This window comes from Pristiophorus japonicus, chromosome 27 (assembly GCF_044704955.1).
Source record: "Pristiophorus japonicus isolate sPriJap1 chromosome 27, sPriJap1.hap1, whole genome shotgun sequence".
Taxonomy (NCBI): domain Eukaryota; kingdom Metazoa; phylum Chordata; class Chondrichthyes; family Pristiophoridae; genus Pristiophorus; species Pristiophorus japonicus.
In genome coordinates, this window is record NC_092003.1 from 3,548,806 (window position 1) to 3,571,178 (window position 22,373).

The 22,373-nt window shown below is 56.6% G+C and overlaps 1 protein-coding gene across 1 annotated transcript in view; it reads right to left on the minus strand.

Moving 5' to 3' along the window:
- Positions 1-1,418: 1,418 nt before the first annotated feature.
- Positions 1,419-22,373, minus strand: part of LOC139239422 (alpha-actinin-2-like) — a 25,034-nt gene continuing 4,079 nt past the window's right edge. The window contains exons 4-10 of the mRNA XM_070868144.1: positions 19,254-19,436; positions 17,688-17,822; positions 13,122-13,301; positions 10,044-10,190; positions 7,743-7,808; positions 6,340-6,498; positions 1,419-3,135 (exon numbers count right to left, since the gene is read on the minus strand). Coding sequence (XP_070724245.1) covers positions 2,977-3,135; positions 6,340-6,498; positions 7,743-7,808; positions 10,044-10,190; positions 13,122-13,301; positions 17,688-17,822; positions 19,254-19,436 — 1,029 coding nt within the window. The 3' untranslated portion in view covers positions 1,419-2,976. The remainder of the gene's footprint in view (positions 3,136-6,339; positions 6,499-7,742; positions 7,809-10,043; positions 10,191-13,121; positions 13,302-17,687; positions 17,823-19,253; positions 19,437-22,373) is intronic.

The following is a 22,373-nucleotide window of genomic DNA, read 5'->3' on the forward strand; positions in this document are numbered from 1 at the left end:
CCAGCCCCTACACCCCTCCCTATCTCTGTAACCTCCTCCAGCCCCTACACCCCTCCCTATCTCTGTAACCTCCTCCAGCCCCTACACCCTCCCTATCTCTGTACCCCCTCCAGCCCCTACACCCCTCCCTATCTCTGTAACCCCTCCAGCCCCTACACCCTCCCTATCTCTGTAACCCCCTCCAGCCCCTACACCCCTCCCTATCTCTGTAACCCCCTCCAGCCCCTACACCCCTCCCTATCTCTGTAACCTCCTCCAGCCCCTACACCCCTCCCTAGCTCTGTAACCCTCTCCAGCCCCTACACCCCTCCCTATCTCTGTAACCTCCTCCAGCCCCTACACCCCTCCCTATCTCTGTAACCCCTCCAGCCCCTACACCCTCCCTATCTCTGTAACCCCTCTAGCCCTTCCCTATCTCTGTAACCTCCTTCAGCCCCTACACCCCTCCCTATCTCTGTAACCCCCTCCAGCCCCTACACTCCTCCCTATCTCTGTAACCCCCTCCAGCCCCAACACCCCTCCCTATCTCTGTAACCCCCTCCAGCCCCTACTCCCCTCCCTATCTCTGTAACCCCCTCCAGCCCCTACACCCTCCCTATCTCTGTAACCCCTCCAGCCCCTCCCTATCTCTGTAACCTCCTCCAGCCCCTACACACCTCCCTATCTCTGTAACCCCCTCCAGCCCCTACACCCCTTCCTATCTCTGTAACCTCCTCCAGCCCCTACACTCCTCCCTATCTCTGTAACCTCCTCCAGCCCTATACCTCTCCCTATCTCTGTAACCTCCTCCAGCCCCTACACCCCTCCCTCTTTCTGTAACCTCCTACAACCCTCCGAGATCTCCGCGCTCCTCCAATTCTGCCCTCTTGCCCATCCCCCGATTCCCATCGCTCCACCATCGGTGGCCGTGCCTTCAGCTGCCTGGGCCCCAAGCTCTGGAACTCCCTCCCTAAACCTCTCCGCCTCTCTCTCCTCCTTTAAGACGCTCCTTAAAACCGACCTCTCTGACCCAGCTTTTGGTCGCCTGTCCCAATATCTTCGTGTGTGGCTCGGGGTCAGAGTGTGTCTGATTTACGCTCCTGTGGAGCGCCCTGGGACGTTCTACTGCGTTAAAGGCGCTATATAAACGCAACCTTTGCGGCTAAACGTACAGGGAGTGGTTGAATTGTGCCAACGCCTCTCTCGGTCACCTTCCTCCGTGTAACGGTGCGATTCCGGGCGGGTTGCTCTTGGCTGCGAGCAAGGCTGACCTCAACATGCACTGGGCGGTGCGGGGGCTCAGCCACCCAACCCCACTCCCCCCACAAACTGCGCAGGAAAGACCCAGGCTTCATTTCCGGCCTGTGAGCGTACGGGCATCAAACAGCGGCCCCTAACCCCCAGCGAACGATCGCAGGAAAACAGACCAACACCGGCAGTAGATTTAAGGATAGTTTTATTTTCTCCGTGTACAAGGGGGTTGTGAAACGATCGGTCGGTTAAAATCCACCCCCCCTTCCCACGCCCCAAACCCGACTACCCGCCACATACAGTGTCAACGTTGGCTTCGCCGCGTTGAGTCTCTCCGGCCGCCATCTTGAATCCGGCGGCTACCAGTCACGGGCCTAGCGTTCAACCCGAAGCCTGCTTCTCCAAAATAAATAGAAGTTTTGGGAGTTTTTTTGGGGGGGGGGGGAGCGACATTTAAGAGCAAAAAGGGGGCTACGGGACGGGATTTATGAGGGGGGGGGATTTGTGGGGGAAAGTAGTTAGAAGCCCGAGAATGTTCCCCCCCCCCCACACCCGCGTGGCGCCCCGAACCGCGGGGGAAACCGTCCAACGAAAGGTCAAAGGGCGCGAGGGCCGTTGGGCTGGACGACGGCCGTTGCGAAGAGTTGCGGGGTGAGGGGGCAAGAGGGGAGGGGAGTGAGTTGTACCTCCACCGCCGTTCGCCCCTGGGGGGTCACGGAGGCACGGGGTGGGGGGAGGGCGGGGGGGGGGGGGAAGGAGGGGTGGGGGGGGGGGGGGAGGAAACACGTCCGGACACCCCGGTCCCGGGGGAGAGGCGCGGTGGGGACGGGACACATAATAAGAACGTGAGAAAGAGGAGCAGGAGTCATGCCATTCGGCCCCTCGAGCCTGCCCCGCCATTCAGTACGATCGCGGCCGATCGTATCCGAGGCGGGCGTCTGTGGACAGCATGGGCGTCTAACGCATGAGCGCGCGTGTGAGCATTCGCACGGATTTGTGGAGGTGTCGCGTTGCGAGGGGGCTCAGCCAGTCACGTGATCATTGACGAGGCTCAATAAAACCCCGGCCAGTTGGGTTTCGGGGGATCCCACGACGGGGCAGGCGGTTGTGAGCCTGGTGGATGAACCGGTAACGTGTGGCGTGACCGTTAAGCCTCTGGCCAATAAACCAGCCGGTTCCCAATAGCGGTGCGTGCCGATGAATTCTTCAGCAGAGAACCCACGACGCGAACATTACAGACGGGGGCGGGCGGAGGGTTGGAGGAGGGGGTTTGATGAAGCGATTTCCTGCCATTCCCGAGGTCGGGAGGAGGGGGTACGGGAGGTCAGCATCTCCGAGAAACGTTCCCCGGGACAACGAGAGGAGCTGGCGTTCGCTGGACTAACGGCAGGAGGATTGGCGGAAGGGGGGGGTGGAGGACGCGGGCGGGGGAGATGGCCTCCGAGGACAGGACTCCCCAGCACCGCCCCCCCCCCCATCTCTCCACCCTTTAATTAACGTTGCATGCATTTCCCGTCAATCAGCACCAAAGATGCCCCTCGAACCACGAGATTTGCGCGGGCGACGGGCGGGGGAGTGGGGGGCGAGCTCAGAGACGCTGACCGATGCGCGGCGGCCATTTTGTTTCTGGGGACGGAGGGGGGGTGAGTGCGCGAAAGTGGACGGGCACGGCGAGGAGGAGGGGGGGGGGCGGATGTTTGAGGGGAGGGGGGCGGGGGAGGAGGGAAGGAGGGAGAGGTGAGCATTTTACAGGTCACTCTCTCCGTAGAGCGCGCTGGAGAAGGAGATGTAGTCCAGAGCCCCGGAGACTCCGTCAGCGCCCGTGTAGGTCGTCATCCGGGTGATGCAGTACTCGGCTTGCTCCGGCGGCAGCTCCCGGCGCAACTCGTCCACCGTGATGTAACTCTGCCGGGGGGGGGGCAAAGACACGTTAGATCGTCCCATCAAACACTCCCAGGGCAGGTACAGGGGGCTAGATACAGAGTAAAGCTCCCTCAACACTGTCCCATCAAACACTCCCAGGGCAGGTACAGGGGGCTAGATACAGAGTAAAGCTCCCTCAACACTGTCCCATCAAACACTCCCAGGGCAGGTACAGGGGGTTAGATACAGAGTAAAGCTCCCTCTGCACTGTCCCATCAAACACTCCCAGAGCAGGTACAGGGGGTTAGATACAGAGTAAAGCTCCCTCTGCACTGTCCCATCAAACACTCCCAGGGCAGGTACAGGGGGTTAGATACAGAGTAAAGCTCCCTCTACACTGTCCCATCAAACACTCCCAGGGCAGGTACAGGGGGTTAGATACAGGGTAAAGCTCCCTCTACACTGTCCCATCAAACACTCCCAGGGCAGGTACAGGGGACTAGATACAGAGTAAAGCTCCCTCTACACTGTCCCATCAAACACTCCCAGGCAGGTACAGCACGGGGTTAGATACAGAGTAAAGCTCCCTCTACACTGTCCCATCAAACACTCCCAGGGCAGGTACAGCACGGGGTTAGATACAGAGTAATGCTCCCTCTACACTGTCCCATCAAACACTCCCAGGGCAGGTACAGGGGGTTAGATATAGAGTAAAGCTCCCTCTGCACTGTCCCATCAAACACTCTTAGGGCAGGTACAGCACGGGGTTAGATACAGAGTAAAGCTCCCTCTACACTGTCCCATCAAACACTCCCAGGCAGGTACAGCACGGGGTTAGATACAGAGTAAAGCTCCCTCTACACTGTCCCATCAAACACTCCCAGGGCAGGTACAGCACGGGGTTAGATACAGAGTAAAGCTCCCTCTACACTGTCCCATCAAACACTCCCAGGGCAGGTACAGGGGGTTAGATATAGAGTAAAGCTCCCTCTGCACTGTCCCATCAAACACTCTTAGGGCAGGTACAGCACGGGGTTAGATACAGAGTAAAGCTCCCTCTACACTGTCCCATCAAACACTCCCAGGACAGGTACAGGGGGCTAGATACAGAGTAAAGCTCCCTCTACACTGTCCCATCAAACACTCCCAGGGCAGGTACAGGGGGTTAGATACAGAGTAAAGCTCCCTCTACACTGTCCCATCAAACACTCCCAGGGCAGGTACAGGGGGTTAGATACAGAGTAAAGCTCCCTCTACACTGTCCCATCAAACACTCCCAGGCAGGTACAGCACGGGGTTAGATACAGAGTAAAGCTCCCTCTACACTGTCCCATCAAACACTCCCAGGGCAGGTACAGCACGGGGTTAGATACAGAGTAAAGCTCCCTCTACACTGTCCCATCAAACACTCCCAGGGCAGGTACAGGGGGTTAGATACAGAGTAAAGCTCCCTCTACACTGTCCCATCAAACACTCCCAGGGCAGGTACAGGGGGTTAGATATAGAGTAAAGCTCCCTCTGCACTGTCCCATCAAACACTCCCAGGGCAGGTACAGGGGGTTAGATACAGAGTAAAGCTCCCTCTACACTGTCCCATCAAACACTCCCAGGGCAGGTACAGGGGGTTAGATATAGAGTAAAGCTCCCTCTGCACTGTCCCATCAAACACTCCCAGGGCAGGTACAGGGGGTTAGATATAGAGTAAAGCTCCCTCTGCACTGTCCCATCAAACACTCCCAGGGCAGGTACAGGGGGTTAGATACAGAGTAAAGCTCTCTCTACACTGTCCCATCAAACACTCCCAGGGCAGGGACAGCACGGGGTTAGATACAGAGTAAAGTTGCCTGTATATGGTTCCATGGACCAATAAGCCTCTGGGACAGAGGCTGTGCCTGGCTTTGAGTGAAGTAGCTGTGGTGAAGGACTCGTGTTGTGAATACTGGGCTAGATGGCCTTACCCAGGGTGAGGGGCCCAGGAATGACCAGCCAATGAACATCAGAAACAGGAGCAGGAGTCGGCCATTCGGCCCCTCGAGCCTGCTCCGCCATTTAATACGACCATGGCTGATCCGATCATGGACTCAGCTCCACTTCCCTGCCCGCCCCCTTATCGGTTAAGAAACTGTCTATCTCTGTCTTAAATATATTCAATGACCCAGCCCCCACAGCTCTCTGAGGCAGTGAATTCCACAGATTTACAACCCTCTGAGAGAAGAAATTCCTCCTCATCTCAGTTTTAAATGGGCGGCCCCTTATTCTAAGACCATGCCCCCTAGTTCTAGTCTCCCCCATCAGTGGAAACATCCTCTCTGCATCCACCTTGTCAAGCCCCCTCATAATCTTATACATTTCGATAAGATCACCTCTCATTCTCCTAACTCCAATGAGTAGAGGCCCAACCTCCTCAACCTTTCCTCATAAGTCAACCCCTCAATCCCCGGAATCATACACAATCAGACAGAGATGAAACCTTCTGCTTTCCAAAGCTTGGGACAGGCAACAAGGAGGAGGAGGACCAACACGGATTGTGGAGCATCACCCTCGCTCCCCATTGGCGGATCCCGGCTAACTCAACCCCAATGGGCCGTCGCTTTGGTCCATTGACCCGCTGGGGCGCCAAAGTGGAGCCGGGGTTGGTAGACGGATGGCTGACCATCTTCCACTAACCTTGTTTCCGCAAGATCCGGCAAATCCCCCGGGAGGACAGACGCACCAACGTTAGCGTCCTCGACCAGGCCCAACATCCCCAGCATCGAAGCACTGACCCACACTCGACCAGCTCCGCTGGGCAGGGCCACATTGTCCGCATGTTCCCCCCGACACGAGACTCCCCAAAGCAAGCGCTCTACTCGGAACTCCTTCACGGCCAACGAGCCAAAGGTGGGACAGAGGAAACGTTACAAGGGACCACCCTCAAAGCCTCCCTGATAAAGTGCAACATCCCCACCCACACCTGGGAGTCCCTGGGCCCAAAGACCAGTCCGCCCCGAAGTGGAGGGAGTGCATCCGGGAGGGCGCTGAGCACCTCGAGTCTCGTCGCCGAGAGCGTGCAGAAACCAAGCGCAGGCAGCGGAAGGAGCGTGCGGCAAACCAGTCCCACCCTCCCCTTCCCTCAACCACTGTCTGTCCCACCTGTGACAGGGACTGTGGCTCTCGTATTGGGCTGTTCAGCCACCTAAGGACTCGTGTTAAGAGTGGAAGCAAGTCTTCCTCGATTCCGAGGGACTGCCTACGATGGTGACTAACCTTGTCGGAGGCCAGGATCTTGAAGGAGGCCATGACTTGTTCAGCGGTGTCAGTCTCGGCCGTCTCGCGGGTCATGAAGTCGATGAAGGCCTGGAAGGTCACCACTCCGGTATTGTTGGCGTCCACCAGGGTCATGATACGGGCAAACTCCACCTCTCCCTGTCCAGGCAAAGGAAAGAAAGAGAGTGAATGGCTAACCAGAATCAGGGTGAGGACTATGTAAGGAGGCTTCCGAGGCGGGAGTGATAGCCAAGTACAGCAAGGAAATCTGAAGATTGTGGGGGGGGGAGGGGCGCAGGGGGCGGGGGAGAGAACGATGTGGTACTGAGGCAAACTTGGCCATCCCCACAGCAAACAGGGTCGCCCCCTCGCCCACAGCAAACATGGCTGCTCCCTGCCCACAGCAAACATGGCCACCCCCTCGCCCACAGCAAACATGGCCGCTCCCCGCCCACAGCAAACATGGCCGCCTCCTTGCCCACAGCAAACATGGCCGCCCCCGCCCACAGCAAACATGGCCGCCCATGCCCACAGCAAACATGGCCACCACCCGCCCACAGCAAACATGGCCACCTCGCCCCACAGCAAACATGGCCACCATCTGCCCACAGCAAACATGGCCGCCCATGCCCACAGCAAACATGGCCACCACCCACCCACAGCAAACATGGCCGCCTCGCCCCACAGAAAACATGGCCGCCCATGCCCACAGCAAACATGGCCACCTCGCCCCACAGCAAACATGGCCGCCCATGCCCACAGCAAACATGGCCGCCTCGCCCCACAGCAAACATGGCGACCACCTGCCCACAGCAAACATGGCCGCCCATGCCCACAGCAAACATGGCCACCACCCACCCACAGCAAACATGGCCGCCTCGCCCCACAGCAAACATGGCCGCCCATGCCCACAGCAAACATGGCCGCCCATGCCCACAGTTGTGTTGTCATGCCTTGGCCGACCAACGTGGGGATAAATTATTTTTTCTTGCCGCGGGGCATTGAGCATGTTGTTCACAGACTCCAGAACTCAGCCATTTACAACCGCAGCGGGGGAGGGAGGGGGGGGGGCGGGGTAACGCAGGGCGACACCTCGACAGCGCCTGCCCGTACCCAGGAGAACAGCCCAGGCCGTTTGAGACCGGCGCCGTTGCCGGGTAACCGCAGGGTGCGCACTGCGGAGGCCGCAAACATGCCAAACCCGCGCGGGCGCATGTTCAGACACCTCGGCGGCCACCTTGCCCACTCTGAGAGGGGCCTAGCCGAGCGGTTCGAGCCTGGCGGCCCCTCATGGTGCGAGTGCAGAGATCTGGATCGCGGTGCTGATCACGGGCACGGGGACGGAGCGGCGGATTGAGGAGGGGCGATGTGCGATGGGCCACGGACAATTCGCAGACACCTACCAGATCGTAACCCATGGAGATGAGGCAGGCTCTGAAGTCATCGGGTTCCATCTTGCCGTTCCTCTTCTACACCGTTTCACGGTCAGGTAGGGTTAGATTTGGAAAAGGGAAATAATGATTAGTGACCAGAGCTTGCAACGGGGATTATGTGTGTAATCCCCCTCATTCTGGGAAAGAACCTGGGTTAAACCACACTGTGCACAGTTCTGGTCTCCATATCCCACACTGGGAGTTACTGTGCACAGTTCTGGTCTCCATATCCCACACTGGGAGTTACTGTGCACAGTTCTGCTCTCCATATCCCACACTGGGAGTTACTGTGCACAGTTCTGCTCTCCATATCCCACACTGGGAGTTACTGTGCACAGTTCTGGTCTCTATGTCCCACACTGGGAGTTACTGTGCACAGTTCTGGTCTCTATATCCCACACTGGGAGTTACTGTGCACAGTTCTGCTCTCTATATCCCACACTGGGAGTTACTGTGCACAGTTCTGGTCTCTATATCCCACACTGGGAGTTACTGTGCACAGTTCTGGTCTCCATATCTCACACTGGGAGTTACTGTGCACAGTTCTGGTCTCTATATCCCACACTGGGAGTTACTGTGCACAGTTCTGGTCTCTATATCCCACACTGGGAGTTACTGTGCACCGTTCAGGAAAGACTAACAGGCTGGGTCTCTTTTGTCTAGAAGAGAGAAGGCTGAGGGGTGAGCTGATAGATAGAGACAGAGATCGAGGTCTTTAACATAATGAAGGGGGTTCGATAGGCGAAACGTAGAGAATGTTCCCCCTTGTGGGGGAGACCAGAACTGGGGGCCACCAATATCAGACAGTCACTGATAAACCCAACGGGGAATTCAGGAGAAACTTCTTTACCCCGAGAGCGGTGAGAATGTGGAACTCGCTGCCACAGGGAGGGGTTGAGGTGAATAGTATCGATGTATTTAAGGGGAGGCTGGATAAACACACGGGGGAGAGAGGGATAGAAGGATGGGGTGATGGGGGAGAGATGGAGAGGGGTGGGATGGGGAGTGTGGGGCATAAACCCCGGCACGGAGCGGTGGGGCATAAACCCCGGCACGGAGCGGTGGGGCATAAACCCCGGCACGGAGCGGTGGGACATAAACCCCGGCACAGAGCGGTGGGGCATAAACCCCGGCACGGAGCGGGGGGCCATAAACCCCGGCACGGAGCGGTGGGGCATAAACCCCGGCACGGAGCGGTGGGGCATAAACCCCGGCACAAACCCCGGCACGGAGCGGTGGGACATAAACCCCGGCACGGAGCGGTGGGGCATAAACCCCGGCACGGAGCGGTGGGGCATAAACCCCGGCACGGAGCGGTGGGGCATAAACCCCGGCACAGAGCGGTGGGGCATAAACCCCGGCACGGAGCGGTGGGGCATAAACCCCGGCACGGAGCGGTGGGGCCCAGTGGCCTATGTCTATGATTGGACACTCGATGTCATTACAGACTATTTTGAGGAGGAACTATTCATTGCATTTCATATCGCAAACGTCAGTCCCTCTCTGTCTCTTCATCACTCTCCCTCTCTCTATCTCTATCTTTTTCTCCACCCCACCTCCCTCTCCCCCCCCCCCCTCTCCATCCCACCCTTCCCTTCCCCCCCCGGTCTCGCCCACACCCCACCCCTCGCTCTCCCCCCTCCCCCTCGATCCCTCTCGCACCCCCCTCTCTCTCTCCCCGCCTCTCCCTCCCTCTTCCCACCCGCCATATCCCTCTCCCTCACTCTCCTGTCCTCACACCCTCCCCTCCCTCACCCTGCTCTCCCCCCTCCCCGCCTCCTGCTCTCCCCCCCTCCCCTCCCTCGATCCCTCTCGCCCTCGATCCCTCTCGCCCCCCCTCTCTCTCTCCCCGCCTCTCCCTCCCTCCCTCTCCCCACCCGCTCTATCCCTCTCCCCCACCCTTCCCCCTCCCTCTGCTCTCCCCCCTCCCCGCCTCCTGCTCTCCCCCCCCTCCCCCATCTCCCCTCCCCCTGCTCTCCCCCCTCCCCGCCTCCTGCTCTCCCCCCCCCACATCTCCCCTCCCCCCCGCTCTCCCCCCTTCCATCCCTCCTGCTCTCCCCCCACTCCCACGTCCCCCCTCCCCCCGCTCTCCCCCTCCCACATCCCCCCCTCCCCCCGCTCTCCCCCCTCCCACATCCCCCCCTCCCCCCGCTCTCCCCCCTCCCCCATCCCCCCCTCCCCCCGCTCTCCCCCCTCCCACATCCCCCCCTCCCCCCTGCTCTCCCCCCTCCCACGTCCCCCCTCCCCCATCGCCCCTCCCCCCGCTCTCACCCTGTCGAAGTGATTGAATGAAGCTCGGAACTCGTTGAGCTGTTCCTGGCTGATTCCCTTGGCGTCACGGGTCAGTATCTGGTTCTCTACCTCGTTGATAGTCCTGGCGATCGTCGTCAGCAGCTGCTCCCAGCCCACACGGATATGCTGAGGAGGGCAAAGGGCAAAGGTCAGTCGGGAGGCTTCCTGAGTCACAGCAACAATCGAGCATTTGTTCATCAGAGTCAGCACCCGGGGCATCTCAGTGAGGGGAGGTGCAGGCTCGAGGGGCTGAATGGCCTCCTCCTGTTCCTAATGTAACAGGCTCGAGGGGCTGAATGGCCACCTCCTGTTCCTAATGTAACAGGCTCGAGGGGCTGAATGGCCTCCTCCTGTTCCTAATGTAACAGGCTCGAGGAGCTGAATGGCCTCCTCCTGTTCCTAATGTAACAGGCTCGAGGGGCTGAATGGCCTCCTCCTGTTCCTAATGTAACAGGCTCGAGGGGCTGAATGGCCTCCTCCTGTTCCTGTGTAACAGGCTCGAGGGGCTGAATGGCCTCCTCCTGTTCCTAATGTAACAGGCTCGAGGGGCTGAATGGCCTCCTCCTGTTCCTAATATAACAGGCTCGAGGGGCTGAATGGCCTCCTCCTGTTCCTAATGTAACAGGCTCGAGGGGCTGAATGGCCTCCTCCTGTTCCTAATATAACAGGCTCGAGGGGCTGAATGGCCTCCTCCTGTTCCTAATATAACAGGCTCGAGGGGCTGAATGGCCTCCTCCTGTTCCTAATGTAACAGGCTCGAGGGGCTGAATGGCCTCCTCCTGTTCCTAATGTAACAGGCTCGAGGGGCTGAATGGCCTCCTCCTGTTCCTAATGTAACAGGCTCGAGGGGCTGAATGGCCTCCTCCTGTTCCTAATGTAACAGGCTCGAGGGGCTGAATGGCCTCCTCCTGTTCCTAATGTAACAGGCTCGAGGGGCTGAATGGCCTCCTCCTGTTCCTAATGTAACAGGCTCGAGGAGCTGAATGGCCTCCTCCTGTTCCTAATGTAACAGGCTCGAGGGGCTGAATGGCCTCCTCCTGTTCCTAATGTAACAGGCTCGAGGGGCTGAATGGCCTCCTCCTGTTCCTGTGTAACAGGCTCGAGGGGCTGAATGGCCTCCTCCTGTTCCTAATGTAACAGGCTCGAGGGGCTGAATGGCCTCCTCCTGTTCCTAATATAACAGGCTCGAGGGGCTGAATGGCCTCCTCCTGTTCCTAATGTAACAGGCTCGAGGGGCTGAATGGCCTCCTCCTGTTCCTAATATAACAGGCTCGAGGGGCTGAATGGCCTCCTCCTGTTCCTAATATAACAGGCTCGAGGGGCTGAATGGCCTCCTCCTGTTCCTAATGTAACAGGCTCGAGGGGCTGAATGGCCTCCTCCTGTTCCTAATGTAACAGGCTCGAGGGGCTGAATGGCCTCCTCCTGTTCCTAATGTAACAGGCTCGAGGGGCTGAATGGCCTCCTCCTGTTCCTATTTTTTGTGCTATGCCCTTCGCCTTGTTGGGATGTGGTCCAGGCCTGGATTTATTGCCCATCCATACCCGGCCGGGAGGGCATCAACTGACAACTGGGTGGTGCGAGACTGGAGTCACGAGTAGGCCCAGACTACAAAAGCCCGTGACAGGCCCGACAAATGATGGAATGTGGGCCTTTACCTCGAGGGGCTAGAGTACAAAGGACAGGAAGTGATGCTTCAGTCATACACAGCTCTGGTCAGACCCCGTGTGGAGTAACAGCGTCCAGTCCTGGGCCCCTCGGGGAGGGGATATCGGCCTCGGAGGGGCAGCGGGGCAGATTCACCAGAATCATACCCCGGGGCTTCGAGGGTTAAATCCCGAGGGCAGGTCGCACACAGACTGGGCCTGTGTTCCCTCGAGTGTCATCTCCTTGTCCTCTGAACTCATGACCTTCTGGAGTGTCAGCTCTGGTTCAGTGGGCAGCACTCTCGCCTCGGAGTCAGAAGATTGTGGGTTCGAGTTCCACGCCAGAGACTTGAGCACAAACATCTAGGCTGACACTCCAGTGCAGTGCTGAGGGAGTGCCGCACTGTCTGAGGGGCAGTACTGAGGGAGTGCCGCACTGTCGGAGGGGCAGTGCTGAGGGAGTGCCACACTGTCGGAGGGGCAGTACTGAGGGAACGCCGCACTGTCGGAGGGGCGGTACTGAGGGAGTGCCACACTGTCGGAGGTGCTGTACTGAGGGAGCGCCGCACTGTCGGAGGGGCGGTACTGAGGGAGCGCCGCACTGTCTGAGGGGCAGTACTGAGGGAGCGCCGCACTGTCTGAGGGGCAGTACTGAGGGAGTGCCGCACTGTCGGAGGGGCGGTACTGAGGGAGCGCCGCACTGTCGGAGGGGCAGTACTGAGGGAACGCCGCACTGTCGGAGGTGCAGTACTGAGGGAGCGCCGCACTGTCGGAGGGGCAGTACTGAGGGAGTGCCGCACTGTCGGAGGGGCAGTACTGAGGGAGCGCCGCACTGTCGGAGGGGCAGTGCTGAGGGAGCGCCGCACTGTCGGCGGGGCAGTACTGAGGGAGCACCGCACTGTCGGCGGGGCAGTACTGAGGGAGCGCCGCACTGTCGGAGGGGCAGTACTGAGGGAGCGCCGCACTGTCGGAGGGGCAGTACTGAGGGAGCGCCGCACTGTCGGAGGGGCAGTACTGAGGGAGCGCCGCACTGTCGGAGGGGCCGTCTTTCGGATGAGACATTAAACCGAGGCCCCGTCTGCCCTCTCGGGTGGATGTAAAAGATCCCGGGGCCACTATTGGAAGAAGAGCAGGGGGAGTTCTCCCCGGTGCCCTGGGGCCAATATTTATCCCTCGACCAACATCACTAAAACAGATGATCCGGGTCATTATCACATCGCTGTGTGTGGGAGCTTGCTGTGCGCTAATTGGCGTTTCCCACATTACAACAGTGAGCAACACTCCGATAGTACTTCATTGGCTGCGAGGCGCTGTGGGAGGTGCGGCGGTGGGGAAAGGCGCTATATGAGTGCAGGCGTTGGTTTTCCCTCGGTTGCCGGGGAAGTCCCACAGCAGCGGCCTGGTCTGGCTTACCTCCATGGTGTAGCTGGTGTGCTTGTTGTCGAAGATGAGTGCCTCCTGGATAAGCTGGTGGTCGCCCTCCAGCTTGTCGATGTTGGACTTGTAGTTGATGATGTTTTGCTCGTACTGCTTCAAGTGGTTCATCTGGTCCTCCAGCGAGCCCGTGATGTCGATGGAAATATGGCCGATTTCCTGAGGGTCAGAGAGGGACGGATACGGTCAGCCAACCGGTTGGCATCAGTCACTCCCGCAGTGCAACATATGTCGCAGTGTCCCAATGTATTTGCGATACGTGCGCGCGCTCGGTCTGTGCAACACAGCTGGTCTCCAGTCGTCCTGGTTAACCCTTGCCACTGGACCAAGGCCTCGCTCGGTCAAGCCCCGTGTGATGGCTGGTGTGTAACGGTCACCCCACGTTAAAAATATCCACCCACAGGCATCTGCCACCCTTCAATTGGGAGTTCAGGACTGGAACATCAGGTCCTTCATTGAAACACCTCTGCACTCTTCTGGAAGCAAGTCATCCTCGTTCAAGGGACCGCCTTTGATGATAATGCAATGTATTTGCTTCATGGGTTCTTTGCGTCAGAATCCATTGCAACACGTCGCCATTAAGAACTAGTTGGTTTATTAACAAAAGGTTTAACAATCACACGACACGTTACCGGTTCATCCACCAGGCTCGCATCCACCTGCCCCATCGTGGATCCCCCGAACCCGACTGGCCGGGGTTTTATTGAGTCTTGTGAACGTCACGTGACTGGCTAAGCCCCGCCCCAACTCAACAGCTCCACAACTATGTTAAATCGAATGTAAAATCAAGCGCCCCCTTTTGGTAAGGGCACGGCAACACACATATTTTAAAATCAACTTAAACGGAAACTTGCTGTTGAGGCCAGTTCGTTGGATATATTCAAAAGGGAGTTAGATGTGGGCCCTTCTGGCTAAAGGGATCAAGGGGTATGGAGAGAAAGCAGGAGTGGGGTACTGAAGTTGCATGATCAGCCGTGATCTTATCGAAGGGCCGAATGGCCTACTCCTGCACCTATTTTCTAAGTTTCTATGTTTCTAAATCAAATTAAAATTCTGTTGCCGGGGGTGACGATGCACTCCAGTCCCTCCGACGCCCACCTCTCGCGGAAGGCCGCGAGCGTACCGGTGGACACCGCGTGCTCCATCTCCAGGGACACCCTGGCTCAGGATGTAACCGCGGAAGAGAGGCAGGCAGTCGGGCTGAACGGCCCCCTCACCCGCCCGCTGCCTGGACCGGCTGATGGTCCCCTTGGCCAGGCCCAGGAGCAGGCAACAGCCCTACAGACTTGTGGGTATACTGACAGGTGCATACACGACACAGGGCGGGTACAGCACGGGGTTAGACACAGAGTAAAGCTCCCTCTACACTGTCCCATCAAACACGCCCAGGGCAGGTACAGCACGGGGTTAGATACAGAGTAAAGCTCCCTCTACACTGTCCCATCAAACACTCCCAGGGCAGGTACAGGGGGTTAGATACAGAGTAAAGCTCCCTGTACACTGTCCCATCAAACACTCCCAGGGCAGGTACAGCACGGGGTTAGATACAGAGTAAAGCTCCCTCTACACTGTCCCATCAAACACTCCCAGGACAGGTACAGGGGGTTAGATACAGAGTAAAGCTCCCTCTACACTGTCCCATCAAACACTCCCAGGGCAGGTACAGGGGGTTAGACACAGAGTAAAGCTCCCTCTACACTGTCCCATCACACACTCCCAGGGCAGGTACAGCACGGGGTTAGATACAGAGTAAAGCTCCCTCTACACTGTCCCATCAAACACTCCCAGGGCAGGTACAGCATGGGGTTAGATACAGAGTAAAGCTCCCTCTACACTGTCCCATCAAACACTCCCAGGGCAGGTACAGGGGGTTAGATACAGAGTAAAGCTCCCTCTACACTGTCCCATCAAACACTCCCAGGGCAGGTACAGCACGGGGTTAGATACAGAGTAAAGCTCCCTCTACACTGTCCCATCAAACACTCCCAGGGCAGGTACAGCACGGGGTTAGATACAGAGTAAAGCTCCCTCTACACTGTCCCATCAAACACTTCCAGGGCAGGTACAGGGGGTTAGATACAAAGTAAAGCTCCCTCTACACTGTCCCATCAAACACTCCCAGGGCAGGTACAGGGGGTTAGATACAGAGTAAAGCTCCCTCTACACTGTCCCATCAAACACTCCCAGGGCAGGTACAGCACGGGGTTAGATACAGAGTAAAGCTCCCTCAACACTGTCCCATCAAACACTCCCAGGGCAGGTACAGGGGGTTAGATACAGAGTAAAGCTCCCTCTACACTGTCCCATCAAACACTCCCAGGGCAGGTACAGGGGGTTAGATACAGAGTAAAGCTCCCTGTACACTGTCCCATCACACATTCCCAGGGCAGGTACAGGGGGTTAGATACAGAGTAAAGCTCCCTGTACACTGTCCCATCACACATTCCCAGGGCAGGTACAGGGGGTTAGATACAGAGTAAAGCTCCCTCTACACTGTCCCATCACACACTCCCAGGGCAGGTACAGCACGGGGTTAGATACAGAGTAAAGCTCCCTCAACACTGTCCCATCAAACACTCCCAGGGCAGGTACAGCACGGGGTTAGATACAGAGTAAAGCTCCCACTACACTGTCCCATCAAACACTCCCAGGGCAGGTACAGGGGGTTAGATACAGAGTAAAGCTCCCTCTACACTGTCCCATCAAACACTCCCAGGGCAGGTACAGGGGGTTAGACACAGAGTAAAGCTCCCTTAACACTGTCCCATCAAACACTCCCAGGGCAGGTACAAGGGGTTAGATACAGAGTAAAGCTCCCTCTACAGTGTCCCATCAAACACTCCCAGGGCAGGTACGGGGGTTAGATACAGAGTAAAGCTCCCTCTACACTGTCCCATCAAACACTCCCAGGGCAGGTACAGCACGGGATTAGACACAGAGTAAAGCTTCCTCTACACTGTCCCATCAAACACTCCCAGGGCAGGTACAGCACGGGGTTAGATACAGAGTAAAGCTCCCTCTACACTGTCCCATCAAACACTCCCAGGACAGGTACAGGGGGTTAGATACAGAGTAAAGCTCCCTCTACACTGTCCCATCAAACACTCCCAGGGCAGGTACAGGGGGTTAGACACAGAGTAAAGCTCCCTCTACACTGTCCCATCACACACTCCCAGGGCAGGTACAGCACGGGGTTAGATACAGAGTAAAGCTCCCTCTACACTGTCCCATCAAACACTCCCAGGGCAGGTACAGCATGGGGTTAGATACAGAGTAAAGCTCCCTCTACACTGTCCCATCAAACACTCCCAGGGCAGGTACAGCACGGGGTTAGATACAGAGTAAAGCTCCCTCTACACTGTCCCATCAAACACTCCCAGGACAGGTACAGGGGGTTAGATACAGAGTAAAGCTCCCTCTACACTGTCCCATCAAACACTCCCAGGGCAGGTACAGGGGGTTAGACACAGAGTAAAGCTCCCTCTACACTGTCCCATCACACACTCCCAGGGCAGGTACAGCACGGGGTTAGATACAGAGTAAAGCTCCCTCTACACTGTCCCATCAAACACTCCCAGGGCAGGTACAGCATGGGGTTAGATACAGAGTAAAGCTCCCTCTACACTGTCCCATCAAACACTCCCAGGGCAGGTACAGGGGGTTAGATACAGAGTAAAGCTCCCTCTACACTGTCCCATCAAACACTCCCAGGGCAGGTACAGCACGGGGTTAGATACAGAGTAAAGCTCCCTCTACACTGTCCCATCAAACACTCCCAGGGCAGGTACAGCACGGGGTTAGATACAGAGTAAAGCTCCCTCTACACTGTCCCATCAAACACTTCCAGGGCAGGTACAGGGGGTTAGATACAAAGTAAAGCTCCCTCTACACTGTCCCATCAAACACTCCCAGGGCAGGTACAGGGGGTTAGATACAGAGTAAAGCTCCCTCTACACTGTCCCATCAAACACTCCCAGGGCAGGTACAGCACGGGGTTAGATACAGAGTAAAGCTCCCTCAACACTGTCCCATCAAACACTCCCAGGGCAGGTACAGGGGGTTAGATACAGAGTAAAGCTCCCTCTACACTGTCCCATCAAACACTCCCAGGGCAGGTACAGGGGGTTAGATACAGAGTAAAGCTCCCTCTACACTGTCCCATCAAACACTCCCAGGGCAGGTAGAGCACGGGGTTAGATACAGAGTAAAGCTCCCTCTACACTGTCCCATCAAACACTCCCAGGGCAGGTACAGGGGGTTAGATACAGAGTAAAGCTCCCTCTACACTGTCCCATCAAACACTCCCAGGGCAGGTACAGGGGGTTAGATACAGAGTAAAGCTCCCTCTACACTGTCCCATCAAACACTCCCAGGGCAGATACAGGGATTAGATACAGAGTAAAGCTCCCTCTACACTGTCCCATCAAACACTCCCAGGGCAGGTACAGGGGGTTAGATACAGAGTAAAGCTCCCTCTGCACTGTCCCATCAAACACTCCCAGGGCAGGTACAGGGGGTTAGATACAGGGTAAGGGTCTCACTCACCTCCATCTTGGTCTGGATCCATGGGCCGATGACGTTGGCCTGAGCTGCGAATTGACGACGGAGGCGTTCGTTGGACTGTTGCCGAGCCAACTCCTCTTGCAAGGTTTGGTCTCTGTGAGGGACCAGAGTCTTGACCTGTGGGCCCAAGGGTGGAAAGGGTTAACACCAGCCGCAGCGATCGTGCACCGAACACACACCAGGTCTCCGCAGACATCTCACCAACTCTCGCCACGCAACGCTTAAACTACAACACAACAGAAGGCCATTCGTTCCATGGTGTGTCTTGTAGCCCCCCAAACTAATCCCACTGCCCCGCTCTCTCCCCATAGCCCTGCACCAATCCCAAACTAATCCCACTGCCCCGCTCTCTCCCCATAGTCCTGTATCAATCCCAAACTAATCCCACTGCCCCGCTCTCTCCCCATAGTCCTGTATCAATCCCAAACTAATCCCACTGCCCCGCTCTCTCCCCATAGTCCTGTATCAGTCCCAAACTAATCCCACTGCCCCGCTCTCTCCCCATAGCCCTGCACCAATCCCAAACTAATCCCACTGCCCCGCTCTCTCCCCATAGCCCTGCACCAATCCCAAACTAATCCCACTGCCCCGCTCTCTCCCCATAGTCCTGTATCAATCCCAAACTAATCCCACTGCCCCGCTCTCTCCCCATAGTCCTGTATCAATCCCAAACTAATCCCACTGCCCCGCTCTCTCCCCATAGTCCTGTATCAATCCCCAAACTAATCCCACTGCCCGCTCTCTCCCCATAGCCCTGCACCAATCCCAAACTAATCCCACTGCCCCGCTCTTTCCCCATAGCCCTGCACCAATCCCAAACTAATCCCACTGCCCCGCTCTCTCCCCATAGCCCTGCACCAATCCCAAACTAATCCCACTGCCCCGCTGTCTCTCCATAGCCCTGTATCAATCCCAAACTAATCCCTCTGCCCCACTCTCTCCCCATAGCCCTGCACCAATCCCAAACTAATCCCACTGCCCCGCTCTCTCCCCATAGCCCTGCACCAATCCCAAACTAATCCCTCTGCCCCACTCTCTCCCCATAGCCCTGTATCAATCTCCAAACTAATCCCACTGCCCCGCTCTCTCCCCATAGCTCTGTATCAATCTCCAAACTAATCCCACTGTCCCGCTCTCTCCCCATAGCCCTGTATCAATCCCAAACTAATCCCACTGCCCCGCTCTCTCCCCATAGCCCTGTATCAATCCCCAAACTAATCCCACTGCCCCGCTCTCTCCCCATAGTCCTGTATCAATCCCAAACTAATCCCACTGCCCCGCTCTCTCCCCATAGTCCTGTATCAATCCCAAACTAATCCCTCTGCCCCACTCTCTCCCCATAGCCCTGTATCAATCCCCAAACTAATCCCACTGCCCCGCTCTCTCCCCATAGCCCTGTATCAGTCCCCAAACTAATCCCACTGCCCCGCTCTCTCCCCATAGCCCTGTATCAATCTCCAAACTAATCCCACAGCCCTGTGCTCTCCCCCAGGGTGTGAGTTTGCCCTGAGCTGACTGGGACCATTGACCTCGGACCCAGTGACCCACCTTGTCCCACTTGATAGCGATTTCCTGAGCCGAAAGGTTGGTATAGGGGTTGATCCCGGACAGCTTGATTCCGTAGGTCTGGGCGATTTTACTGATCTCATTCTGGATGCCCAGGATGGCCATGCGTTCCTTGTCCGCCTCGGGGAGCGTGGCTTTGAACTGCTCGTGGGCTGTGATCAGGCTCTGCGGGAACAAAGAGGATTCAGAGAAATTTACAGCACGGAAGGAGGCCATTTCAGCACATCGTGTCCGCTCCGGCCGACCAAGAGCTACCCGGCCTAATCCCACTTTCCCGCTCTGGGTCCGTAGCCCTGTAGGTTACGGCACTTCAGGTGCACATCCAAGTACTGTTTAAATGTGGTGAGGGTTTCTGCCTCTACCACCCTTTCAGGCAGTGAGTTCCACCCCAGACCCCCACCACCCTCTGGGTGAAGACATTTCCCCTCAAATCCCCTCTAAACCTCCCCCCAATTACTTTAAATCTATGCCCCCTGGTTGTTGACCCCTCTGCCAAGGGAAACAGGTCCGTCCTATCCACTCTATCCAGGCCCCTCATCATTTTATACACCTCAATCAGCTCTCCCCTCAGCCTCCTCTGTTCCAAGGTAAACAACCCCAGCCTATCCAATCTTTCCTCATCGCTAAAATTCTCCAGTCCCGGCAACATCCTGGTAAATCTCCTCTGTACCCTCTCCAGTGCAACATCCTGGTAAATCTCCTCTGTACCCTCTCCAGTGCAACATCCTGGTAAATCTCCTCTGTACCCTCTCCAGTGCAACATCCTGGTAAATCTCCTCTGTACCCTCCCCAGTGCAACATCCTGGTAAATCTCCTCTGTACCCTCTCCAGTGCAACATCCTGGTAAATCTCCTCTGTACCCTCTCCAGTGCAACATCCTGGTAAATCTCCTCTGTACCCTCTCCAGTGCAACATCCTGGTAAATCTCCTCTGTAACCTCTCTAGTGCAACGCCCTGGTAAATCTCCTCTGCACCCTCTCTAGTGCAACATCCTGGTAAATCTCCTCTGCACCCTCTCTAGTGCAACATCCTGGTAAATCTCCTTTGCACCCTCTCTGGTGCAACATCCTGGTAAATCTCCTCTGTACCCTCTCTGGTGCAACATCCTGGTAAATCTCCTCTGTACCCTCTCCAGTGCAATCACATCCTTCCTGTAATGTGGTGACCAGAACTGCACGCAGTACTCCAGCTGTGGTCTAACCAGTGTTTTATACAGTTCAAGCATAACCCCCTGCTCTTGTATTGTGCACAGTTTTGGTCTCCTTACCTAAGGAAGGATATACTTGCCATAGAGGGAGTGCAGCGAAGGTTCACCAGACTGATTCCTGGGATGGGGGGGATTGTCCTATGAGGAGAGATTGAGCAGACTGGGCCGATATTCTCTGGAGTTTAGAAGAATGAGAGGGGATCCCATTGAAACACACACAATACTTACAGGGCTTGACAGGGTAGATGCAGGGAGGGTGTTTCCCCCCGTGGCTGGGGAGTCTAGAACCAGGGCTCACAGTCTCAGGATAAGGGCTCGGCCATTTAGGACTGAGATGAGGAGGGATTTCTTCACTCAGAGGGGGGTGAATCTTTGGAATTCTCTGCCCCAGAGGGCCGTGGGAGGCTCAGTCTTCGAGGCCGAGATCGAGAGATTTTGAGATATTAAGGGAATCGAGGGATATGCGTGTAATGTATTTGCTTCATGGGTTCTTTGCTTAAGAATTCATAGCAACACATTACTATTAAGAATGAGTTGGTTTGTTAACAAAGGTTCAACAATCGCACGACAGATTACCAGTTCATCCACCAGGATCACCATACCTCATTGTTGGATGACCGAGATTTAACTGGCCGGGGTTTTATTGAGTCTTGTGAACATCATGTGACTGGCTAAGCCCCTCCCAACTCAACAGCTCTACAGACCCGTGAGCACGCTAACAACAACAACCTGTATTTATACAGCGCCTTTAACGTAGTGAAACATCCCAGGGCGCTTCACAGGAGTATTATGAGACAAAAATTTGTCTCCGAGCCACATAAGGAGATATTGGGACAGGTGACCAAAAGCTGGGTCAGAGAGGTGGGTTTTAAGGAGCGTCTTGAAGGAGGAGAGAGAGGCGGAGAGGTTTAGGGAGGGAGTTCCAGAGCTTGGGGCCCAGGCAGCTGAAGGCACGGCCACCGATGGTGGAGCGATGGGAATCGGGGGATGGGCAAGAGGGCAGAATTAGAGGAGTGCAGAGATCTTGGGAGGTTGTGGGGCTGGAGGAGGTTACAGAGATAGGGGGGGGCGAGGGCCATGGAGGGATTTGTAAACATAAGAACATAAGAATTAGGAACAGGAGTAGGCCATCTAGCCCCTCGAGCCTGCTCCGCCATTCAATAAGATCATGGCTGATCTAGCCGTGGACTCAGCTCCACTTACCCGCCCGCTCCCCGTAACCCTCAACTCCCTTATTGGTTAAAAATCTATCCATCTGTGATTTGAATACATTCACCCCTCATCCTTCTGAACTCCAACGAGTAAAGACCCAGTCTACTCAATCTATCATCATAAGGTAACCCCCTCATCTCCGGAATCAGCCTCGTGAATCGTCTCTGTACCCCGTCCAAAGCCAGTATATCCTTCCTTAAGTAAGGTGACCAAAACTGCACGCAGTACTCCAGGTGCGGCCTCACCAATACCCTGTACAGTTGCAGCAGGACCTCCCTGCTTTTGTACTCCATCCCTCTCGCAATGAAGGCCAACATTCCATTCGCCTTCCTGATTACCTGCTGCACCTGCAAACTAACGGGGTAGTGATGGGTGAGTGGGACTGGGTGCGAGTTAGGACACGGGGTAGTGAGCACAGGGGGTGATGGGTGAGCGGGACTGGGTGCGAGTTAGGACACGGGGTAGTGAGCACAGGGGGTGATGGGTGAGTGGGACTCGATGCGAGTTAGGACACGGGGTAGTGAGCACAGGGGGTGATGGGTGAGTGGGACTCGTTACGAGTTAGGACACGGGGACAGCGAGCACAGGGGGTGATGGGTGAGCGGGACTCGGTACGAGTTAGGACACGGGGACAGCGAGCACAGGGGGTGATGGGTGAGCGGGACTGGGTGCGAGTTAGGACA